This window comes from Leptonotus elevatus, chromosome 7 (assembly GCF_054856555.1).
Source record: "Leptonotus elevatus isolate MCC_2025b chromosome 7, RoL_Lele_1.0, whole genome shotgun sequence".
NCBI lineage: Eukaryota > Metazoa > Chordata > Actinopteri > Syngnathiformes > Syngnathidae > Leptonotus > Leptonotus elevatus.
In genome coordinates, this window is record NC_141245.1 from 17,022,664 (window position 1) to 17,047,626 (window position 24,963).

General features: G+C 42.0%; 1 protein-coding gene across 2 annotated transcripts in view; it reads left to right on the forward strand.

Annotated features, from left to right (window-relative positions):
- Positions 1 to 24,963, forward strand: part of dscaml1 (Down syndrome cell adhesion molecule like 1) — a 116,917-nt gene that overhangs the window by 75,637 nt on the left and 16,317 nt on the right. For both annotated transcript variants that reach the window (XM_086080083.1, XM_086080084.1), the window contains exons 6-21: positions 1,356 to 1,631; positions 1,712 to 2,011; positions 6,022 to 6,164; positions 6,431 to 6,560; positions 8,935 to 9,213; positions 9,352 to 9,480; positions 10,727 to 10,906; positions 12,458 to 12,663; positions 14,417 to 14,513; positions 14,588 to 14,716; positions 14,794 to 14,961; positions 15,040 to 15,110; positions 15,742 to 15,982; positions 19,268 to 19,414; positions 20,280 to 20,435; positions 22,837 to 22,976. In XM_086080083.1, coding sequence (XP_085936209.1) covers positions 1,356 to 1,631; positions 1,712 to 2,011; positions 6,022 to 6,164; positions 6,431 to 6,560; positions 8,935 to 9,213; positions 9,352 to 9,480; positions 10,727 to 10,906; positions 12,458 to 12,663; positions 14,417 to 14,513; positions 14,588 to 14,716; positions 14,794 to 14,961; positions 15,040 to 15,110; positions 15,742 to 15,982; positions 19,268 to 19,414; positions 20,280 to 20,435; positions 22,837 to 22,976 — 2,792 coding nt within the window. The remainder of the gene's footprint in view (positions 1 to 1,355; positions 1,632 to 1,711; positions 2,012 to 6,021; positions 6,165 to 6,430; positions 6,561 to 8,934; positions 9,214 to 9,351; positions 9,481 to 10,726; positions 10,907 to 12,457; positions 12,664 to 14,416; positions 14,514 to 14,587; positions 14,717 to 14,793; positions 14,962 to 15,039; positions 15,111 to 15,741; positions 15,983 to 19,267; positions 19,415 to 20,279; positions 20,436 to 22,836; positions 22,977 to 24,963) is intronic.

Here is a 24,963-nt window from a genome sequence, read left to right on the forward strand (position 1 = left end):
ACAAACCAGTCTAAAACCGTGAGAGTGAGCACGTCTCTTTTGCCGAGATAATTTATCCCACCTCACACGTGTGCCATATCAAGATGCTGATTAGGCACCATGATTAGTGCACAGGTGTGCCTTAGACTTCCCACAATAAAAGGCCACTCTGAAAGGTGCAGTTTTGTTTTATTTAGGCCCCCCAACAAAACAAGACTGCATCTTTCAGAGTGGCCTTTTATTGTGGGAAGTCTAAGGCACACCTGTGCACTAATCATGGTGCCTAATCAGCATCTTGACATGGCACACCTGTGAGGTGGCATGGATTATCTCGGCAAAGGAGAAGTGCTCACTATCAAAGATTTAAAGTTTTAGTTTGTGAGAAATGATATTTTGTATGTGGAAGAAGTTTTAGATCTTTGAGTTCATCGAATAAAAAATGGGAACAAAAACAAAAGTGTTGCATTTATATTTTTGTTGACTATAATATAATTAGTGATTATGTAGACCTACGATTAAAAATGCATGTTGATGTGAAAGAACTTTTTGGGGCGTATTATGAAAATGAATAGTTAAAAAAAAAAAATATTAACATTGAAAAATCATAAAATAAATTTAATCATAACGTGAGAAGCTGATACAGCTTTTCACACTTGTAGAGTAGTCAGGAGGGAAGCGGGGGTTGGGAAGGCACATCACTACACAGCCCACAAACATGCAGCGACACGGCATATAGAAGCTCGGACGCACACACAAGCTATAAGCCTATAAAGAGAATCATCTTGTGCATGTGCGCTGTCATTTGCAACCAGACACACACACACACACACATTCAAGAGCCCAGAGCACCTAACACCAGCTGCTTTATTGTTCACTGACATTTTCTCCCCCTTGATGTCACTCTGTCTGATTTTCATTGTGGTTTAGCATACACACGTAACGTAAAAGATCAGCTCAGTGTGATATCGTTTTTTGCATTATAGTTGTCAAAATGATACAAATTATTGGTGAGCGATACCAAAAGTATATATATTTTTTTACATGTTACAACACTAGACAAAGATAATGACATTTAAACATTCCCTCCCAGAAAAAAAAAAGCAAATGGATTTTTGCCAAGAATTCTTTCTGTTGTAATGTTCATTATTTATTTTTTTATTAACTGGCTGATTAATCAATTATCAGAATCTTGCTGTTCCCAATAATGGACTCGACATTAGCATTTTTATGCTGAACTCCACTTTAGCTGCCAGCCAGAAATATGGACTGACTCTCTACTGCACCGGGTTATTTATAAAGATAAAGATAATATTTCGAATAAGACAGAAAACAAATTCTGAATACTCTTTCCATCTCCATGCATCTTTCATCTTTAGAGCCCCTGCGGGTCACCTTGTCCCCCAAGAATCTCAAGACGGGCATCAGCAGCACGGTCATACTGTCTTGTGCCGTCCAGGGTTCTCCCCACTATACCGTGTCGTGGTACCGTAACACAGAGCCCGTCTTGCCCGACCAGCACTTCTCCATCCAAGGTGCTCACAACGAGACCTTGTTCATTTCGGCGGCCCAGAAAAGACACTCAGGCGCTTACCAGTGCTTTGCCACGCGCAAGGCCCAGACTGCCCAGGACTTTTCCATCATACTGCTGGAAGGTGAGTTTCATCAAAAGCATCAAAGTGTTCAGATATTGACAAACGGACACATTATACTGGAATGAATCTATTTCCCTCAGATGGTACTCCGCGAATTGTGGCCTCCTTCAGTGAGAAGGTGGTCGTCCCAGGGGAGCCATTCTCCCTGATGTGCACCGCCAAAGGAGCACCTCCGCCGACCATCACCTGGACCCTGGACGATGAGCCGGTGGCTCGCGACCTGTCCCGCGTGCGAGCCAGTCAGTACACGCACTCCGACGGGAGCACCGTGAGCTACGTCAATGTCAGCAACCCGCAGATTCGCGACGGAGGATTGTATCGGTGCGCCGCACGAAACTCGGCCGGTAGCGCCGAGTACCAAGCGCGCATAAACGTAAGAGGTGCCTGTCTACTTTTCAATATCAGTCATATTCAAGGCTTCACACAGCCTCACCCCTACCCTCTCCCCGACCAATATCCTTGTCCTTTTACCCTTTAATTTCTTTACCCTTCTCTCTCTTTATATGTTTTCTCTCTCGATTCCTGTTGTCTCACCTTGAGTGACCGCTTTATCACTAAAATATCACTTCCTGAGGTTTGTTTCTGGTGGAAACCCTTGGTTAGACCAATGATTACTAATCATTGAGATCATTGGGTGTAGGGCTGCAAGTAACAATTATCTTAATTTTTTGGGTGATTAATCATTGATTAGAATTTTAAAAAACATATTTTAATTGTATTTACTTTATTCAAAAACGGCACATTTTGATACCCAAAAAGATAATCAGTCCACTTTCGTGGAAGATGACAGAAATCAGAGAATATTTACTGTTAAAAAGCTAAATTATGTTTGTTTGGACATTTTTAAATGACGAAAGGTATGTAAATGATTAAATGTTTAAAAAGGATGACCAATTAATTTGATAATCAATTAGTTGTAATTGATTAATCATTGCATCTTTAATCAGGTGAACCATGGCAAATAATCAAATGCAGGCCTACGCAAGCTACGCACTCGGGGGCACATACGCTATGTGATGTGGATCCCCGCCACGTCCACAGTTTACAAATTATTATTATTTTTTGTTAACCATAAGTACAAGTCTGTTACAGGTTGATAAAGACATTTTTAAGTGAATTAGAACCTCTCTAATCAGACAACTTAATTTGTAGTAAAATCCTCTCGAATACCTTCCATAGCTCTCAAGCTATTTTTAACACTTATGTTAATTTTGTGAAAATAATAAACCACATGGAGAACTGAACATTAGTTTCAATTTCTGAATGAGATTGACAATATTAGGATATACAAGTCAACAGTGACAATATAAAACTTTTTTCAGGTCCTTCAGCCGATTGTTCGTTACATGAAAGTATTTTACTACATGGCATAAAAACACCCAATATGGTGCAAAATTATATTATTATTTTTTACTTTTTTCGTAGCCTAAAAATACCCAGCACAGTACATAATTTATTTTATTTTTTTAAAGTTTGAAACCGTTTGACTGCTAACATAGCCGCCCCATATGTCCGTACATTGCCTTCAATGGCAACACTGCCACTGCCAACATGGCCGCCACATTGACGCGTGTTTTAGCTTGCTCGAGACCACTTAAAATCTGTTTAATGTATTCCAAGATGGATGGAGCGTAGTTTAACATTTAACCGTTTGTAAGAGAGGAAGAAGAGCATGAAGCAGATGGTTGTCCTGTAGATGGATGTGATGAGAAAAGAGTAGTGTCTGTGTGTGGATCGAGTGATGGTAAATTCTGGTGACAGGACCGGTCCTGTCAGGATGATGACTGACCCTGATGGAAACGGCTGCATCGCTGTCCTACTCTGTGTCCTGTTCACTCTTTCCCGCGCTCATGCTTTTCTCCATCCATTGGTGGAATGTGCCAGTGTGACAGGACAGTTTTTTTTCCAAAGAGACGTGCCGTAAAAATCTCTGCAGTGACAATGAATAGCATTGCCAGAGTGCTTTAGAAAATGACACCGATATGCATAGACTTACGGAAAAGAAGTGGTGCTTTCCCACTCACAGAAATTGGATGCACTCAACTTATCCCATTAATGTTGGGGGGCAACAGCTACAGTCATTGTTGAAAGTTCACGTGGATATACTGTATATCTCTATGTGTTTTTGTGAGTGTGTGTCTGTGCGCTCGCGAGACGGTGCTGCTGAATAATACATCTTTGGCTCGTCAAAGCTGCGACTTCAAAGCTCAGCACACACTGAGAAATGGAGACGAGTAAGCGAGGGGGGGAGTGGGAGGCAGGGCGGCGTCTAAGAGAGGTGGAAAGAGAGACAAAAACAAAGATGTACATGAGATGAACTGAGAGAAGAGAAGGTCAGCCAACAGGTGAAGGATGATTGAGGGTTGGCCGCTGTTGTCTTCTATTGACTTGAGACACATTTTCTCTCTCTGAATTGCTCACCGGCTCGAGTCTCACTATCTATGTCTCATATTGTTGGAACAATAAGCAGCCGCTGACATTTTTTTGTCACAACCACTTACCACTTTCAGCTGCAGGAACACTTGCTCTATGTAATTTGTTCCAATACAGGCCGTTCTATTGAAAGTTCAGGCTCACTGCCAGAAGAGGTTATCATCTCAGCAATCTTTACATCAAGTGTTTGTGAATGCACAGACTGTGTTGGGAAATCAGTTCATTTCACCCTGTATAAATGTGACTGTGATTATATACAGCACAATTTAGGGGTGGGGCAGTACAGCTTACCCTAAGGCGGGGTGGTACAAGCCAGTGCAAGGCCAGTCCCAAGCCTGGGTAAAGGCAGAGGGTTGTGTCAGGATGGGCATCCATCTTAAAACTTAACTTAAAAAGAGAAGAGGAAAGTACAGAGCTGAGACCTGTAAATGGGGACTTTGAATGTAAAAAGTATGACAAAAAAAAAGGTAGGGAGTTGGATGACATGATGATTAGGAGAAAGGTAGATACTGTATGTTGTGTGTTCAGTAGTCAAGGTGGAGAGGCAGTAAGGCTAGAAGTTTAGGGGCAGGGTTTAAAATTTTTACTGTGGTGTAGATGGGAAGAGAAATGAAGTAGGGGTTATCTTGAAGGAAGTGTTAGTCAAGGATGTCCTGAAAGTGAGAAGATGGTCAGATTGAGTAATGAGGCTAAAATCGAGGGTGTTATGTTTAATGTAATTAGTGGTTATGCCCTGCAGGTAGGATGTGAACTAGAAGGGAAAGAGAAAGTCTGGATGGAGCAATACGAAGTAGTTCCGAGCATCCCGGGCGGGGAGAGACTCTGGATTGGTGCAGATTTTAATGGACAAGTTGGGTGAAGGAAACAGGGGTGATGAACAAGTAACTGATACATTTGGAATCCAGGGAAAGGAAAAAGGTGGTGCACTTGGACAAAAGGATGGGAATGGCAGTAGTGAAAAACGTTCTTTCAGAAGAGGCCCGAAACACAGGGTGAGCTACAAGGGCGGAGGTAGAAGCACGCAGCGAGATTACATCTTGTCCTGACTGTGTCATCTGAGGTTTCTGTAAATTAGGGGTTGGGGAGAGTGTTGCTGGACAGCATAGGATGGTAGTCTGTAAGGTAAATCTGTTGGAGGTGTGGAATATAAAGAGGAAAAAGGAAGAGCAAAGAACCCTCTGGTGGAAGATGAGAAAGGAAGGAAGGCTGAGACACTGCAGCCGAGGAGATCCGAGAGACGGGTCGGAAAGTACTTGGAATGTCTTCTGGTAGGAAAGGGTTACAGGACACTTGGTGATCGAACTAAAAGAACAGGAACAGCTACGTAGAGCAAAGGCAGATTTGGCAAAGGCCAAAAAAAGAGGCATATGATGACATGTACACCATGTTGGACAGTAAAGACGATGAGTAAGATCTTTACAAATTGGCCAGACAAAGAGTAGAGATGGAAAGAGTGCACCGGGTTACGGTGATTAAGGATAGAGACAGATACGTCTTAACTGGTGCAAGCAGTGTGTTGGAAAGAATACTTTGATGAGGAAAATGAGAGAGATGTAAGAGTAAAAGAGGCAGTTATAGTGGACCAGGAACGAACAATATTTGGTAAATAAGAAGTTAAAAGGGTACAAAACAGGATGGAAAAGGGAAATGCGGTTGGTCCTGATGGAGTTATGGAAGCATCTAGGAGAAGTGTAGGAACTATCGAGGAATCAAGTTGATGAGAACCGTCAAGATCCTTCTAATTCCTTTCTTTCTCTTCTTACCCCCCTTGTCCATCCCTTACCCACAACCCAATCACCCGCCCCTGTAACTCCTTCCCTCCAAAAATTCCACAGCTGGGTTCGGCACCATCAACTAATGATGTTCTTTTCCTCTCTTTTCTTCTTCTTCTGGTCAATCCTCTCTTTTTCCGTCTCTTTCTCTATCTCCTTGCCCTTGCTTAATTTCTTTTGGTCAGGCAATCCGAGGATCCGTCCGATGAAGAACATCACGGCTGTGGCAGGACGCAGCTCTTTTGTAAACTGCAGAGTGATCGGCTATCCGTATTACTCCATCAACTGGTACAAGGAGGGCCTTCTGCTCCCTGATAACCATCGTCAGGTGAAGTCAGCCGCATTCACCTCAGATTTCAAGACCAACTTTGGTTTCACAGCAAAGATGTTCAGTGTCCGGTCACAGTTCTGTTATGTCCTGCGCAAGACAAAGAGCAATTAAGACATTAACGCCATGTTTGTACTTTTGAGCTATGGTGAACTGATCACAAATCTTATTTTCTAATATTACAGATTCTATCGTGTTTTTTGGATGGAGCGCAAGTTCTGCCTGTCTTTGGCCCTGACTTGTTACTATTATGTAACCCTTTGCAGGTGGTGTTTGAAAATGGCACTCTGAAGCTTACTGATGTCCAGAAGGGGATGGACGAGGGGGCGTACATCTGTAGCGTGCTCATACAACCACAGTTGTTCATCAAGCAGACTGTATATGTCACAGTCAAAGGTAAGTCACGCCATTCCAATCAAGTTCTCTTACTTCAGTGGTCACCTACCACACCGGTTACACTTTCTTTTTTGCTTAACCTTTTAGTAATTATCACTATTTAATGTAGTATAGTGATATATGTTACCTTTGTTTTCCTTCTACAATAATATCACTGCAACTTATTGAGCCCCACATGGTAGTATGGTAGTTTTAAAAGCCTTCTGTGTCTGCATGACCGTATTATACTGCCCACCAATGGGTAAAATCTTGCGTTCATTTAGCCAAAATATGTTGACTTTGTCAAGTCACCCGAAAGTCACTGACAACTGACCCCGACTGCGCCAGTACAAGTTTCCTTAATAAGAATAAAATCAACACATCCTTGCTTTTTTAAATTTAATATTCAATATGTTGAGTTTTATCCATTTAAAAAACAACGGGTGTCAAACGATTTTTTGTTGCGGGCAAGATTGTATTTAGGGTTTACTTCGGAGGGCCATTATGACTGTGATCGCAAACGTATGATTGGCTCATATTACATAAACACAACAAATGGATGAATAGCTAGTTTTGAAATCAGAGGTATTTTAGAAAGAAACATGAATTTGATGCACTTAATTTGCTTGTGCGAGTCAAGTTAAATCCTTCCATAAGAAACGATTGAGGAAGCTAGAAAGCATATACTCATTATTTTTACTTTTCATACATAAAAACGCAACTCAAAGTGCTGTACAATTAAAACATCCAATATCCAACAAAAACAGAGCCTCCTCTTGAAAATATCAACAGTATCTGCGGATCTGATGTCCTCTGGCATGCAATTTATTCCATAGTTGTTAACCATAAATATTCGATTTGATTTAATATTGGGGAGAAAAACAAAAAACACGACGCTACACACTACGCAGAAATAGCCTTTTCTTAAGACTTAAATAATAAAACCCAGGCACAATATTTTAAGCTATTTTGTTTTGTTTTTTTCGGGGGGGGGGGGGGGGGTGGAACGGATTAATGACATTTCCAGTCCTTTCAATGTGTAAAGATAATTTGAGTTACAAATGTTGTTGGCGCATTTGTGATCGCTTGTATCACAGGGCATCAGCAGGTAAATATTCCTGTGTTTGAGAACTCTCCGAATTTTGCAACCCTACTTTTCAATATTGGAAAATTCATACGGTTGTAGCTCAAAAGAGCAAAGGGAACAATGATTAGTAAGAAGCAATGTGTCTGTAGAGCAGAAAGGTTGTGTGTAAAGCAAGAAGAGAAGAAAGCATGTATGCATTGCCTCTAATAACCCCTGATTAAGGGGCGGAGAGGCCTCGTGTGCTCTCGCATCCACTCAGCAATTACATGGGGCCCGAGTGCTATTGAATAGGATTTGCGGCAGAGCATGCCAAACACATATGTACATGTGTGGCGGATGTGTTTGGATTCTACCTGTCACCTTGTGTGTTTATTCACTTTGCCCTCTGCAGCGCCCGCCTTGTTGTGTACGTATTATGCGTCCTATCTCGACGCTATCGGCCGTGTTGCACAATAGCGGCGCTGCGTGTTTGCGCCCGTGCGTTTGCAAAGTGCGGGCGTGTGAATGTGTGCTCGTCATGTCTCTGATTTAATTAGATGAATTTTAATGAGGTCCAGATTAAATCCCCCAGATGTCTCAGCCGTAACCCCCACCGCCGCCACCCTCCCCAACTCTGAATCACCTCCATCGGTCTCCATAGCAACACCATTCTCCCCCTGTGGATGGGGCCCTAATTAGAGCAGCTATTACGGGTTGGCTTTATCAGGGCAGGGCGGGTTGGAGTGGAGAGGTTGGCGGGGGGGGGCACAGGCGCAGTGGCTAGTGGGCGTAGATTGGCAGGCAAAAATGATTTAGAAGCTTTCGGGTAGACTAAAAACAGGTGAGCGGTTTGACATTAGTAAAGGTGAATTTATTAACTACCGGTATGTTTTTTTGTTGTTGTCTTCTATCTCTCTGGCTTCCCCGCTTTGTTCTCATGCAACCTCTACCCCACACACCCCGCACACCGCTGACGCTCCACCTCGTGTCCTTTCAATGCCCTCGCATCTCCAAATCGGCACGTCTCCCCATCACATCGTCTCTCTATACTCCATCCTTCACTTATTCATATCTGACTTTGAATCTCTGTCTTCACCTCTTACTCACCCTGCTCATTTAAACAACCATCAAACTGTTTGATTCTCTTCTTCCCTTTATTTCCATTACTCCGTTTGCCTGTCGCCTCCCACTCCCCTGCCCTGTATTTCACCCTGTTGCCTGTCCTTGCATTGTCTCAACGCCACTCTGTTTTCATCACACACTGCCATCACTATTATACGTCATGTCACTATTTCTCTTCCCACCTTCATTCACTGTAACCCCGCCCAGTTCCTCCGCTGATCCAGCCCTTTGACTTTCCGCCGACCTCCATCGGCAAGCTGATGTACATCGCTTGCGTGGTGGCGTCCGGAGACATGCCCATCCGCATCACGTGGCGCAAGGACGGCCAGGAGATCGTGCCTTCGTCGGGCATCACCATCGACACCAAGGAGTTCATGAGCTCCCTGCAGATCTCAAAGGTGTCACTGAAGCACAACGGCAACTACACCTGCATCGCCGGCAATGACGCTGCCACCGTGAGCACGGAGAGGCAGCTGACTGTCACAGGTGAGAAGAAGAAGAAGAAGAAGTAGAAGCAATACACGATCTCATTCTTTTACATGCATTTCATAAAAGAAAAGAAAAAGGTTTGACTTCATTGATATTGATAAATGATGGACCGAAAACTGTATTTATTCCCCATAGTGCCTCCTTGTTTTGTGGTGCAACCCAACAACCAGGACGGAATTTACGGGAAGTCGGGTATTCTAAACTGCTCAGTTGATGGATACCCTCCTCCTAAAGTCATGTGGAAGCACGGCAAAAGTGCATTAGGTACAAAATCACGTTCTTCCCTTTCTTAGGCAGTCACTGCCCACAACATGAGACTCACCTGCAACAATTTAGGAGGTTAAATACAAGAACACTATCAAAAATGTTGTCTTGTAAAGACAATTATGCTCACATTTGACTGACAGGACAGAGAGAGTTTATTTAATGTATTTATTTAATATATTTGTTATTATCGTTGCATTTTGCTTTCAGAGAGTGCTTGTGCAAGTGTACCTGAATAATGTCACCCTGGGTCTGTCTTAAGCTAAAATAGGAAAATTTAATTGGTAGTATAGCACATTTTAATGAGAAGAAAATCACAACATTCAATATAATTTAAGGGCACAATCAATCTAGTAGTTGAAACTGTATTTTGGGGATAGTTTCCACCTATTTTAGTGGTTTGACCTGGAGCTTTCTCAAAATAATTTCAATTTGTGTGCTGAAAAAGCAATGCAATTGACCAGCCATATTAACAGAAAAATGCCATTTCTGGAGAAATTATGCGTGAATGCTGAAAAATTGAATGAACAAATCTGGAAAACGTGGAATAATATTGAAACATGTGGAATAATATGGAAGGATGTGGATATTTATGAAAATTGTTCAATATGTTGTGAACATTTTGGAATGATATTGAATTATATTTGAAGACAGAATGATGTGGAATTATTTTTGAATTATATGAAATGCTACTGTTGCCAAATGTGCAATATATTGGGGAAAAAAATAGAAATTTTGGTGTACGGACATTTTCAGTATGTTCCATGCCATTCCCAGGGTGAATTGGATGTGGTGAACATTGAGAAATTTGAAAGAAAACAATGTGAATCTGTTGTTGAATGTGCCATTGGAAATGAATGGGGAATGTTTTGATGATGTTGAGTTGTGGGAAAACTCAGAACCTTTTCAATGAGAAAAGTAATACAATGGATTATATTGAGGTTAGAATGGTGAGAATCTGTTGAGAAATGTGCAAGTAGAAGCACATCAAATAGGTAGGGTCAATAAAATATCATAGTTAAATGGTTTGGAATAGCATCTGTGAATGCTCCCAGCATTCACAAATTTTAACAAGCATTGATTTCACTTGCAATTCCTAATGTCAAATTTTCACTAGTCAAATATCTTGAGCATACAACTCTTCCCATCTATTTCCAGACAGTTAAAGTGGCATTCTACTCATGGCTGGTCCCAGCGTTCTAACCTACCGTATATCAATTTCTCTCTCTTCTGTATTTTGGCTCAGCGGGTATCGGTAACCCACAGCAGTACCACCCTGTGCCTCTGACGGGCCGAATACAGATCATGAACAACGGCTCGCTGCTCATCCGCCACGTCCTGGAGGAGGATCGTGGCTTCTACCTATGCCAAGCCTCCAACGGGGTGGGCTCCGATATCAGCAAGAGCATGGCGCTCACTGTTAAAAGTGAGTATTTCAACTCTAATTGACTAATAGCCACAAAAGTACCCTTAGAAGACGACCGCAACCCCATGATCTGGTAGGAACCTCTCTTTTTCTCTCCAATAGAAAAATACTCTGCATCACCTCTCTATCCCTCGTGGGCTACTTTTATTTTTTATTTTTTTTTATCAGGCTTCAGTTTTAAGTCTTGACAGAATTAAAAATCAAAATGACTGATGGATATAAAGAACATCTCAAGTATGAAATACTGTAGATGCGATAAGTCTCCTGACAATATGAACTTTTCCCACTGTTTTTATATACAGCCAAGTGTTGCCTTGAGATACGAGTGACTCGAAGTACAACTTGTTCAACTTCAAGCTGTTTATCGCAAACATAGTGAATTGCATGTGTATTTAGATAACTCAGTTTGGCTCAGTGCTAACAAATAGCATTTACAAATCAAAATCAACAAAACAAATTCAACTTGTATCTCAAGGCACCACTGCCATTATAACCAATTTATGTTTGTTGTGCTTTTGTTGGAGTTTGTATACACACCACAAGAGAACCTGTGATTAATGGGAACGTCTATGTAAATGGCACTCTCAAAACCTCATTCACGTGGAGTGGACATTTTTTCTTCCCCCTCGATTCTTATTTGGATTTATGAGGCAGCCTGTATAGACAAACAAGTAGGAGGAAGCCTGTGAAAACCGGCTAATTTAAACCTTGGTGTGTGTGGGCACAAGTGCATATTGGATAGGCTGTGAGAATGTCGAGCAAGTGAGCAATTGATCCCCCGAACCCTCGGGATCTGTCTACAGACAATCAAAACCACTTTAAGCTTAATCATTATCTGCAATCAATCGCGCGGCCTGCCCTCTCTGTCAGTAACTGCCCGCGTGATGAAAAAGCACGGGGAGAGTCCTGGAGGATGACGTGCACGCCGCACACGAGCCGGCATGATGAAGTGGACAAGAGAGCGATATTAGCGTCATCACGGCGGATGATGACCTTACCTAACAAAATAGATGTTAAGGGATCCTTGCTGGCACGTTTGACACTATCACATGCTGACACAAGTGCACGAACACTTTCAGTATCAAGGGGTCACTACGCCCCCCCCCCCCCCGACCCCCGCCCTCCTCTTGCTTTACTTGAGGTATTAGTGTTATTGATTGAACCGTTCCTCTCCTCTGCCTCCCTCAATTTTGTCTGTTTGGTTCAGTGGCGAGAGAGGAAAACGAGGCAGGGGTGAGATGAATAAGTGATGAAAACAAAACAGCCGAACCTTCCTCCTCGGGTCGATATTGTGCGTGCGGGAAGATTGAGTGCGCCAGTGATTTTGTGTACAGAGGAAGGCGGAGTGTATCGCTTTTGCCTCTTCATTCACCTAGACCTCGATGTTAACTATCGGAGAATGAGAGAGGAGGTTTATTGACTTTACCTCATTGACCATTGCTCTTCATGGCTGCAACTTGGCCACTCTCAACTCCACCTGTGCTCCTTCGCCTCCTTTTAAACCCTGCTTATTATCCGCTCACGTTTCATCCCGTCCTCCACCCGCTCCAGTCCCAGCCATGATCACAAGTCACCCCAACACCACCATGGCCAAGAAGGGTCACGTTAAGGAGCTGAACTGCACAGCCAGGGGAGAATGGCCCATCATCATTCGCTGGGAGAGAGGCGACACGGTTGTTGACCCTGACCGCAATCCCCGCTACTCTATTACCACCAGCCCCAATGAAAAGACGGACGAGGTGTTGTCCACTCTCAAGGTAAGAAACACACACAGGCCTTGCAAAGCGCTCGGCTAATGAAAGCAGACAGCGGTGACTTTATGACTCTGACTTGACAAATTGTTGCACTTTGTTTCCGCAAGTCAGGGTGCAAGTTGCAGAAACAACACACAGTCACTTTAAAGTGTTTTCTTCAAGTAGGAGAATATATTTTCAAAAATAACCAGCATTTGCAATTCCCTTCACGATTGCGTGTGCGTGCGGAGAGATGATGTTGCTGGGGTGATGTGCCAAAGAAAGAAATGAATTGCCAAATATAACTAATATTCTTCAAATACAATGTGAGTGTCCTCCCGAGAGGCTGTGAGCGGTATACGGGCGACATCAAAACACTGATTGGGTGCCTTTTAAGTGTGAGGCTATGACAGTGCCGCTTTCTACATTGCATCTATCTATAGAGCGCTAAATTGCGTTCGCTCAAACAGATTGGGGCACTGTTGGTGGCCGTGTAGCACATCTGACCAGGATTACGATCTTTTATTTTGATCCCAAATAATGGGTGTGAAATTGCGTGTCCGCTCACAACAGATTGTGCGTGCTGTTGGCAACGGGTGTAATATTGGGTGGAGACAACCGTATTTAAAAGAGGGTTTCGCGCTTTATGTAGTTGTGGTGGTTTTCAACATGGACATTTTGGAAGAGCACTGCAACTGCAAAGTTAAGTCATGGAATGAAAAGTGTTAGTGGAGAAAGAAACAAACATGTTGATGATCATGCGGATAATTTTGGGGAAGCCAGCAACCAACATGGTAAAATGAGTGGCAATTGGATTTACTATTAACTCATTAACTGCCATTGACGGCTATAGACGTCAAAAATTCATTTAAAATATTGCTATTAGTGTCACATTTTTTTCCACTTTTGTTAGCAAGAGTATGAAAACCTAGGAAAAAATGTGTACATTTAGAACAGATATCAAATTTGTGATTAATTGTGAGTTAACTATTGAAGTCATGCGATTAATTATAATAAAAAAAATGCAATAGTCTGATGCCCCTAATTTTTTAATAATATTTTTTTTAAAATACAAAAAAATTATTAAGGGCATCAGGCGATTACATTTTTTAATTGTTATTAATCACATGACTTCACTAATTAACTCAAGAGTAATCACAAATTTTATATCTATTCTAAATGTACAATACATTTTTTCTAGGTTTTCATACTCTTGCTAACAAAAGTGGAAGAAAATGTGAAACTAATAGAAATAGTCCAAATGAATTTTTGACGTCTATAGCCGTCAATGGCAGGGAATGAGTTAAGCACGCATCCTATGTAGCATTGTGTTTAAAACTTAGGACAGCATTCCCGAAGAACTCCTCTCGGAGAGGTTATCACCACTGGTCGCACTGACTACGTTTACATGCAGTAATTCAATTAACCTTTCAAAATATACACGGCTTCCTGCATCAACCCTCTGCATCGTTTCATGGAAATCGATGAAGTCATTTTTGCATAATCCTGCTCGCTAACAAGTGAGCAGTGATGAGAAAACGACCTCTTGGCAGGTCGATTTTTGTAACTTTTTTTGTGTGACTGAAAATGAGAGCAAAAACAATCAATATTGATATTGATCCTGAGGTGTACCTTTCTTACATTGCAGCTCTTTTCCAGACAAAAAATGACCAACAGACCTTTTGCAATAGCACTGGAGAATAGACCCTCTTAACCATTATTAGCTCCTTAAAGATAGATAACTGGCTTTCTAATTTGCCTACGCGTCTACTTGTAGCTAAAACCAGCTGAGCGGGAGGACTCAGTCTTCTTCTCCTGTCACGCCATCAACTCGTACGGCGAAGGACGAGGCCTCATTCAGCTCACTGTGCAAGGTACTTACACTCTTCTTTACACAGCTGAAAATCAATATCTCCACTTGTTCCATTCACACTGCTTAATCCCTCAGAGCCCCCGGACCCCCCGGAGCTGGAGGTGCGGGAAGTGAAAGATCGCAGTATGAACCTGAGATGGACGCAGAGGTTTGACGGCAACAGCGTCATCACCTCGTACGACATCGAGTATAAGAACAAGACCGGTGTGTGCAACAACCACAGACGGAGACGATCAGTTGGTTCTGAAAATTGAACGGAAACTTTGCCACATTTTTGACAGATACCTGGGAGCTGAAGCATGCCACTCGAAACATTTCCCCCACCAACAATCAGGCCAACATAGTGGACCTCCACCCGGCCTCCGTCTACAGTATCCGCATGTACTCCTACAACGCAATCGGCAAGAGCGAGGCCAGTAAGGAGCTCACCATCAGCACAGAGGAAGCTCGTAAGTGCATCGCCGCGTGAGAAAAGATACCATTTTGGTTTGGCAGGATGACGAATGGTAAACTGTCCAATTTTGCAGAGCCTGATGGTCCCCCCATGGATGTGATCCTGCAGCCGGTGACTTCCCAGAGCATTAGGGTTACTTGGAAGGTAATGAATTATCTTTGCTGCAGAGGTGGCAAAAGTACTCACACACTGTACTAAAAGTAAAATAAATAAAAACAGTACAGACTCCAACATTAATTTGTGCTACATTACCTAAGAAGGATTGCGCAACATCGGATTTTTCTTTTCCAATAGTCACTCTTGCGATCTTGAATTGTAGGATGATTGTGAATGTTTGCAATGAGAAAAGTAATTTTTGGAGCACGTTGACGTTGGTGTCGATGTAGCTAAAGGTTGAAAACCGTCAGAATAAGAAAAAAAATCGAATTAACAGAGCTGAGGTCCAGATTCAAATTATTAATGTTGCTGCTGTGTATTGGTCACCAAAATATCAATCAATCAATCAAAATCTCAGCCGAAGTTGACTTGACCTCTCTCTATTTAGGTCTTTTTACGTTTGTGTTTTGTGGAGGTTAAAAAAAAATAAAAAAAAATGCCTTTGTTGTCCAAGTAATGAGTAGAAAATATCCATCAGAAAAAGTAGCGCTGTGGTGTTCATCTTAGGAGTTTATTTAAGAAACTCCAGACTTACCCATCCGAAAAATATCCATTCATTACTGGCAACATTGTTATTGCTTTGAAAATATGTTGAGCCTGATCTCATTCCATCCCGCAGTCTCCCAGGAAGGAGCTGCAAAACGGAGTGATCCGGGGTTACCAGATTGGCTACAGAGAGAACGGCCCAGGCAGCAACGGCCAATACAGCATTGTGGAGATGAAGGCCACAGGAGACAATGAGGTGTACACGCTGGACAACCTCAAGAAGTTTGCCCAGTACGGCGTAGTGGTTCAGGCCTTCAACAGAGCCGGCACCGGGCCCTCCAGCTCCGAGATCAATGCTACTACACTTGAAGATGGTAAGGGGCAGTCAGTCAGTCAGTGGGCCACAACAATAGGTACACGTACTTACTACCACACGTCCAAAAAATGTCTAATGTTATAAGTCATTCCGTTTTGTTGTGTAGTTACAACAATACACAAAAACAATACACTTCTGCACCATGGCAAATTACAATAAATAAAAAAAGGAAATGTTTGTTTTTTTCAAGTGTAAAAAAAGGGCCACTTTAGTGACCAGCTGCCATAATTGATGCTTTTCAAACAGCACGGCGCCGCGTGAGCAAGTGGAAGAGCAAACTGTCACCCTTCCGCCAGCTTTGATTCACAGTTACTGCACGTTCTGCGTCGCTTTCTCGCCGCCTGAACTGTGTCACGTTTCTCCATCTTTCTTCTTTTTTTTTTTTTACTTGAAAACCATCGCCTTCGCTCTATTCTCACAACAGTGAATGCTGTAATCCAAAGCGTTCGTACCCTGGCGGTGCACAAAGGAGTGTGATGATAAAGAGCTGGGTGATTAGATGGAAATAACCAACTACAACTGATCTTATTGATGTTTTTTTTTTCTCAACTTTTTTTTTTTTTAACAAGGCCAAATGTTTGCTCATTTTAGATGTTATAATGTGCCAGCTACTCTTTAGTGAACTGATTCCCTTTTGTTTGCTGATCAGACAAAGTTGTGTTACTCAAAAACAGTAGTGTGACTGATCAATAATTGAGACGTTTCGATACAACGATTATTGCAATGGAGCAAATACCACAGCATATGAGTGGGCTTTTTTTAAACTGACTATGAGTTTTTCCTGACTCAACTTTAGGTGCAGGTCCTGAACGTATGGGAAAATGCGTTCTTGTCCAATGAAACCAAGGTCAAATTTTTGGCCATAATTCCAAAAGGTTAGGCATTAATAACGCTGCTCATCACCAAAAGAATACCAGTTAAGCATGATGGTGTCAGCATCATGTTTATGGTTGTTTTTCTTCACCTGGAACAGTCAGTGTTAGCACAAAGCCTTCTGCGAGAAAGCAAAAACATGTCAGGGAAAGCCTACAAGAACTAAGTATAATTTCAGTTGTTTAGTTTTAATTTCTTTTTTGGGGGGGTTGAGTTGTACAGATTATAAATCACAGTGGGAAATGTTTTTGAAAAGATTTATCTTGGTCTCTGTTTAGTTTTTTTTGATACCACAATAACCTGCCATTTGAGCAGGGGTGTGTATACTTTTTATATCCACTGTGCTTGCCATCCGACAGATTGGCAGTAGGAAAGCTCTTGACTTCCAACTGTTTCTGATTTAGAACCATTTCCTTGAAGTCGTGAAATTAGGCGGCGAGGGCCGCCTCCTAATTTTAGAGGGGGGGGGGGGGGGGGGGAATGATAAGCACTGGTACTCTTTTCACCTACTAACCAAAACGTATTTTTGTTAAAATACCATTCATAGTGTGTTGCTTATTGTCTTCAAAACGTGTTTTTTTTCTCTCTCCCAAAAACTGGCTTTGCGCAATCTCTGTCTTCACTGCCTGCCGTCCTTTCCCCTTGCAAACAGTCATCCACCCATTTATGCACACACAGAGAACAGTTGGCTGAGCCCCATTGGTCCAGAGCAGGCAGAGCCCTCCAGCGCTTCCCTGTGGCTGTCACCGTGGCGACAGTGATATTGACGGCCATTATGATAATAGTGATAACAACAAGCATACTAAAAATAATTATAATTACCCTGTCTGTCCGTCCGTCTTTCCCGCAGCCTGCTTCCTGCTGCAATTATCCGCAGCTGAGCGCTTTGTTTCCCTGCACTTCTTTTCATCTTTTTCTGCCCTTCCTCTGCTTTTAACTCTCTTCCTCCCTTCCTCTTTTCTTCCTCCAACCTCCCCTCCTCCTTGCAGTCCAAAAATGCCTTACGTTTTGTTACTTATCCCCCATTTTAGTTGTCTTATTAATGATCCAACAAACAAACGCGGTTATGTTTTGACTCTTCCTCGCCACCCTCCTTCATTTATCCAGTGGCGTGCAATGTAACGTTAATATGCCCTCACCTTTTCTCCCCTGGATTAAGCACGTGTCCTCATTTCTACCTGCAAAGTGAGAAGCGATGCATCCTAATTATTTACACTTGTAGCCCAAAGGTCTTTTCATGCAAGGCCCAGTTTCCTCACTTCCTCCGTCCTCCTGCCCACCTCCGCCCTCCACGCCAGCTGCCCAGAATAACGGCCCTGGCGGACTTGGCCCAATCTCGTGTCTTTCAGTCGCCTCTCTTCCTCTCTTCCTGCTCCTCCCAACCCCCCTTGCACAAGTTGACTTCTGTTCGCAGACGACACTGCGCGTTATTCAAAGCCTGAAAAGTCAATGCTTCAGAGGCGACACCTGGATGAGTGAGAACAGGGCGAGGCTTGTGCAGAGAGGGAAGCTCCGATACATTTTGCGAGGCCGTTGAATCGCCACTGGGTTGCAGCGGAAACGCCCATTAGGGCTTCGCTAATTAACCTTCAATGGGCCACTCGCTACGCACTCCTGATTTACTGTCAAACCTTGGCCAAGCCTTCCTTTCAGTTTTCATTAAGATTGTATTCTGCTGTACTGTATTAAGGGGACCATCCAGAATTGTATTGTATCGATTCGGCAATATATCGCGATATTACAGCACGCAATTCTCGAATCGATTCGATATGCGGCCAAATCGATTTTTAATTGTTTTATGGGAATATTCAACAAAACGTCTTACTTAGGGTTAGGATTCACACATTAAGCATGGAAGAATGTTATATTAATGGAACATTAAGCCTTCATATTTTATTTCAGTGCTGTCCAAACATGAAACAGACTGCAACCTGTTTGTTAAATGCAGTGGCTCAGTAATAAACCTGAATTTTCAGATAAATAAATAACATTTTCATACAAATCTTACAGTCTGCATGTACAAGTTTACTGATTAGTATTTTCTAAATTTGAGTAAAAAAAAAAAAAAATCACAATAACCAATTTATAGATTCGTATCGGGATTAATCGGCATTGAATCGAATCGTGCCCTGTGAATCGTGATATGATCAAATCGCCAGGTACTAGGCAATTCACACCCCTAATATATATATATATATATATATATATTCTTTTGTAGAAAAATAGCATTTTCCAATATTGTACTTTATAAAAACATACTTAGATGGTCAGTGCACAAAACTATTAACTGAAATTAGAATGGTATTAGAATGATGTCACCAATACACAGGTTATTCCCAATTATTGGCTTTGAAATTAAACTTAAGAAGCATGAGTTAATTAACGTGCCCTTTTCCCACTGTGTTCTCAGTCCCCAGCCAACCTCCTCAGAATGTACGTGCCATCTCTGTCACCTCGGATGAGGCCGTCATCTCTTGGGCCGAACCCCCCAGGATGACCCTGCACGGCGTTCTGAAGGGCTACCGGGTTGTCTTTTGGGCCGTCTTTCCCGACGGAGGTGTGTTGGCTGCTTCTGTTTAAACCACTCGGGTTTAAACTGTTTAAACCAGTACAAGGAACTGTTTCTTTAGTTTAGATAGCTAGTTGTGTTGGACTAGAATTGCTGAATTCTATATTTATAGAGCACTTTGTTTTCTTAAAACCAGCAGTTGACCAATCATGTTGTGATTGGTCACGCTGTGATTGGTCAACTGATTGGTCAACTGCTGGTCACATGTCATATGGACACCATCTTGTTACCCTGCTGAAACCGAGTTGGCCAAACTCTCTCTATATATAGCTCTGCCTGTTAATTGTACCACCTGCCACCTATAGGACGATCTTTTTTTGTTGTTTCTGGAATAGATAGATAAACAAAGGTACGGAAGCGTATTGCATTCACTTGGACAGAAAAAATAATAATTTCTGACTAATTTTTTGGGGGTCTTTGTTTTTTTGAGTATTTTTTTTTTATTGTCTTTTTTTTCTGAATAATTGTTTCTGTTTTACTGAATATTTTTTTTCTGCCAAAAAATATTCCGAAAAACAGGCTGAAAAAAAATATTCCGAAAAACAGAGCTAGTGTTCTGTTTTTCAGAAAACAGAGGATTATTTTTTTTTTAAACAAAAAAAGTTACTCAAAAAAACAGGGGGGAAATATGCAATAAAACAGAAAAAAAATACTCAAAAAAACAAAGCTCCCCCCAAAAAATTGTAAAAAAAAACAACTTATTTTTTTCAAGTGAATGCAATACGCTTCCGTAAAAAGGTACATGATTTACAGAGAATAATTTTCGCACCAATTAAGTGACATTGGATCATTTTCCATGGCTCTGACCTCTTGTCGGGAATCAATGCCTAAGTATGCGCTGTGTGTTCTTCAGAATGGGGTGAAATGCAGAACATCACCACAACCAAGGAGCAGGTGGAGCTCAGGGGCCTGGAGAAGTTCACCAACTACAGCATTCAAGTGCTGGCCTACACTCAAGCTGGCGATGGCGTGCGCAGCAACGTGTTGTACATCCAGACCCGCGAAGACTGTGAGTCCACTCTAGATGTATTTTATCTTCACACACACACGCGCGGATAAAGCAATTTTATCCAAGGGTTTAAGACGTTTCAGCTGCGGTGTGGGAGGCGCATTCGTGCGGAGGGGTAGAGGCTCTTTGTAAGGCTGAGGTAGCTGATTAAAACCTCTTTGTGCTCTGATGTGCCATTACCAGTGCTAATGAGAATTAAGAAGCCAAAAAGCGTGTGTGGTTTGCTTGAATGTGCGTGTGTGCGATGAGCCTAAGGGTGTGGATCTGTGCATGTTGGAGGGAGGGGGTTGTTTAGTGCGTGTGTGTTTGGATGAGCGTATTTCCCAGCTTTGGCGTGCACGTGTGAGTGTGTACTAGTGTGAGGGAAGGCGCTATTGTTTGTGGGCAAGTCTCGCCCGACACCCCGTACAAGAAAGAGATTAATTCTTTATAGCTTAGAGAGAATTAATTTTGTGCTTACACTGGTGGGTCGTGGATTACACCCGGATCCGCCTCTCCACTCTCTCCCCGAGGCCCCGACAAGAGAGGAGGCAGACAGCGGTAGAAGAGATTTTTAAGAAGTGTCATTTCAGAAAAAAAAAGCCTTTATTCTCTCTTCCTATCGCCTCTTTTTTTGTTGTGTGTGAGCCTCACTGCAGTTGCTCTGCAAATGTGTGCCCGTGCGAGTGTGTGTTTATCACATCTAGGCTGAGCGGCTCTTTTTTCGCGCTGATGTGGGCCGACACTGTGTCCAGGGGCAAACTCTTCACATACGTTCAACGTTATCTTTCTGATCCCTTTTGCCCTCAGTGCTCTGTGCGGCATATGGGAAAGTGTTTACAGTGGAGTTGCGCAAACAAAGCAATTGTCAGGCCGCTTCCCTCTGCCGTCAAAGCAGAGATGACAATGATTCACGACCGCCTTCTGCGGGGGCGTCGCTTTCAATGCGCATATGTGTATTTACGTGGCCGTGCTTGTTGCAACGCTTTGGGTGCTCTATGGTCATCTTTGAGCCCTCGAATCCATTTTTTTGTGACTGCGTTTCTCAGTAATTAGCCTACGCCACCAAAATGTCGACTCGCTCTGATGTCTTAGATTAGGGGTCACCACTCCCCAAGGACCCATATGAGTAATCCGCGGGCCTAAAAGATTCTAAAAGTTCTAAAAAGAGCTCACCGCTGATGGCACATTTTAGCGGGTATTGATATACGAAGTATATCCGGTTCCTATTTATTGTGAGAAATCATTAATATGATCTCCGTCTTTGTATAATGAGTAGCATTAAATACTAGGGATGGGTAAGTACCAATGCCAGCTATTGGTAACAGGCTGATGCCCGGCAGACATTACCAATATCAGCCCCCTCTTCTAGACATGTTATCATCAGGAACTGGAAATTAGAAATTAAAAGAATACAAAATTGCTATTACCGGTAATTTAATTCATTTTAAGGAAAATGAAAATTGGGAAATCAGTCCTTGGTATTGGTATTGGTGACTGGTATCAGTCTGAAAAAAAAGAGTATCGAGCATCCCTAATAATAGCATTACTAAAGGTAATTTGAGCTTATTTTTTTTATTAATCACGTAAGTCTGTATCAAACTGGTAGCCTTTTGCATTAATCAGTTCCCCAAGAAGTAGCTCTCAGTAGATAATTTTACAATTTTAACTCATTCACTGCCATTGACGGCTATAGACGTCAAAAATTCATTTGAACTATTTCTATTAGTTAAAAATGTTTCCACTTTTGTTGACAAGAGTATGAAAACTTGGAAAAAATTTATTGTACATTTATAACAGATATAAAAATTTTGATTTATCGTGAGTTAACTAGTGAAGTCATGCGATTCATTACGAAAAAATTTAATCGCCTGACGCTCCTAATTCTTACTAATCGTTTCTTCTTTCTTTCTTTCTTTTTTAAAGTAATTAAAAAAAATGTATAATCTTTTTTTTTTAAGAAAAGATTATTAAAAATTTGGGGCTTCAGGTAATTAAAAATGTTTATCATAATTAATCGCATGACTTCACTAGTTAACTCACGATTAATCACAAATTTTATATCTGTTCAAAATGTACAATAAAAAAAATATCTAGGTTTTCATACTCTTGTTAACAAAAGTGGGAAAAACTAATAGAAATAGTTCATGATAAAATGATGGTGGGCCAGATCTGGATCTCAGTTTAAAAAAAATGCTTGTCTAATTAATCACCGTGTACATGTAAATTCAATAGCACTAGAATATTACTAGAAAATTGTAATTGTACAAATAAAGGCCTCCGCTATTTAATGCCTGACAAGCTCTACAATTGAGTAAATAAATGATTTTGGATAATACAATTGTTGATGTCAAATGGGTTTATCTGTCCACGTTGGTATTCGTATTTGTAATATCATTCACTCGTTATGTCTATGATGCAGACCCCGGCCCCCCGGCTGGCATCAAAGCTGTGCCCTCCTCCGCCAGTAGTGTTGTGGTATCCTGGTTACCTCCTCATAAACCAAATGGAATCATCCGCAAGTACACCATCTACTGCTTGAGCCCTGGATCAGGCCAACCGGTGAGTTCAAAGGGGAGCATGCACTGATTTGGAAGTGAACAAAAGAGATCATGTTTGGAACATGACATATGTTGGAGGAAGAATTACATGTATTTTAAATTCATCTTTTCTTTCTGTGTGTAATTTATACAATGCCGAGATAAAGGTGAAATTGATTCAATTCAAATGTGCATGGATCGTGTGTGCACTCGTGCACTTTTTTGCTGCAGTCTCAGCACGAGGCGTGTGTGTGAAATGAGCTCCACTCGTACCGCAGTGTGTGCGCGTGCGAGCTCACCCTCCCGCCTTATTTGCATATCTGCGTCTCATCACGTTGCCAGGACAACCTCATCTGTTCATCAAGCGGCGCGGCAAAGCACACGCACGCTCTCTCACATGCGACACGTCTATCTATCTATCTATCTATCTATCTATCTATCTATCTATCTATCTATCTATCTATCTATCTATCTATCTATCTATCTATCTATCTATCTATCTATCTATCTATCCATTCATGCGTCCATCTGAAGCCCACATGCAGAGTTCAGGATGATTACTATGTAAATGAGTGCGACTGGAGAGGAGGAAGGAAGGAAGGAGGGATGGGAGGGGGGTTTGCATACACGCCGCGCGGGGAGTACTTTTGTTCTTCTTTTCATTATCTGGCTCTATTGTTCCCTAGATCGCCACTATCTCCCCACCTAAGGAATATTTTAATATCCGTTTCAGCAACACACGCTCCCACGCGCCCCCCCCAGTCCGACCCCCCCCCCCCCCCCACTGCCGTTTTTGACAAGTACAGTTTCCGTCCTGAACTGCATCCATTCATGACTCCCGCTGCTGGTAACTCCCTTCTACTCCATCCAACTGCCAGTACGGAGACGGATACACAGAAAGGAGAGTCATTGAAGTAAATGTGAGTCAGCAAGAGGTTAGAAAGCGCAAAGTAAGTAAGTGTGTGTGGTTGGGGTGGGGTGGGGGGGGGGGTGTCACTGTACAGGCAAATGGATGCAAGCAGAGGCTGAAAAAGGGATGGCAGATGACGAACACAGACGAAGGAATAGAAACATGCCCGTGTAGGTTCCGCTACTCATACACGTGAACAACATCATGAATGAACCTGCCGGAATAAAAATAAGCCAGCAAGCTCAATTTTTTGGACCACATCAAAAACAACTGGACCGCCGAAAATGTAAATTAATGCCAAACTGGTGGGTTTAGTGAAATTTAGATGGTCACCGCAGCAAAATGACTACAAAATAATCCGAAATGGCACTATTAACTTTATAAAACATAGTTATATCATGCTTAAATAGAATGATAAGAATTCAACATTTTTGCATTATGATTCATTCATTGCAACTCATTTTCCTGTTGCGACTTGGCCACCTGGGGGCAGTATAAAACAGTCATGAAAACACAAAGACGACTTTCAAAACTACTGTAAATGTCTCAGTAAACTGCAGTAACAATAGTCATTTTATTATATATATATATATATAGTATTATAATGTCTGTCTAAATGTGTTGATGCACAGTTTATGGTCATATATCTGTCACTCTGTGACCATCGATGCCATTCATTAACCCCCATTTTGTGTTAGCATTAAGCTAGCAAACTTCTTAGCATTATGTGATCTTTTCAAATACACGTGTCATTCTCTCTCTTTTTTATGTTTTATTTGACAGTAATTCAACCAGGAGTCGCATTAAATAACCGCTGCTTGTTGTGCCAAAAATGAAAATTTGCCAAACAAAATTCACTTGTATCTCAGCAAATTCCAAATTCTTACCATTTGTATCTCAAGGCACCGATAAAAGAAGGAATAATTGTTGAGGATCTAAGGAGCGACTGCCAGTCATTGTGTGTATGCATACAGAGTCAGTATGTGTGTTTTGAGAACACGGTGATGTGACTAGACAGCAGACACATGGCTGGGTTAAACACGCTGCAATTACGTATCCAGCTTCAGGTCATGTATGCCGCGTATGCGTGTGTTTTCAC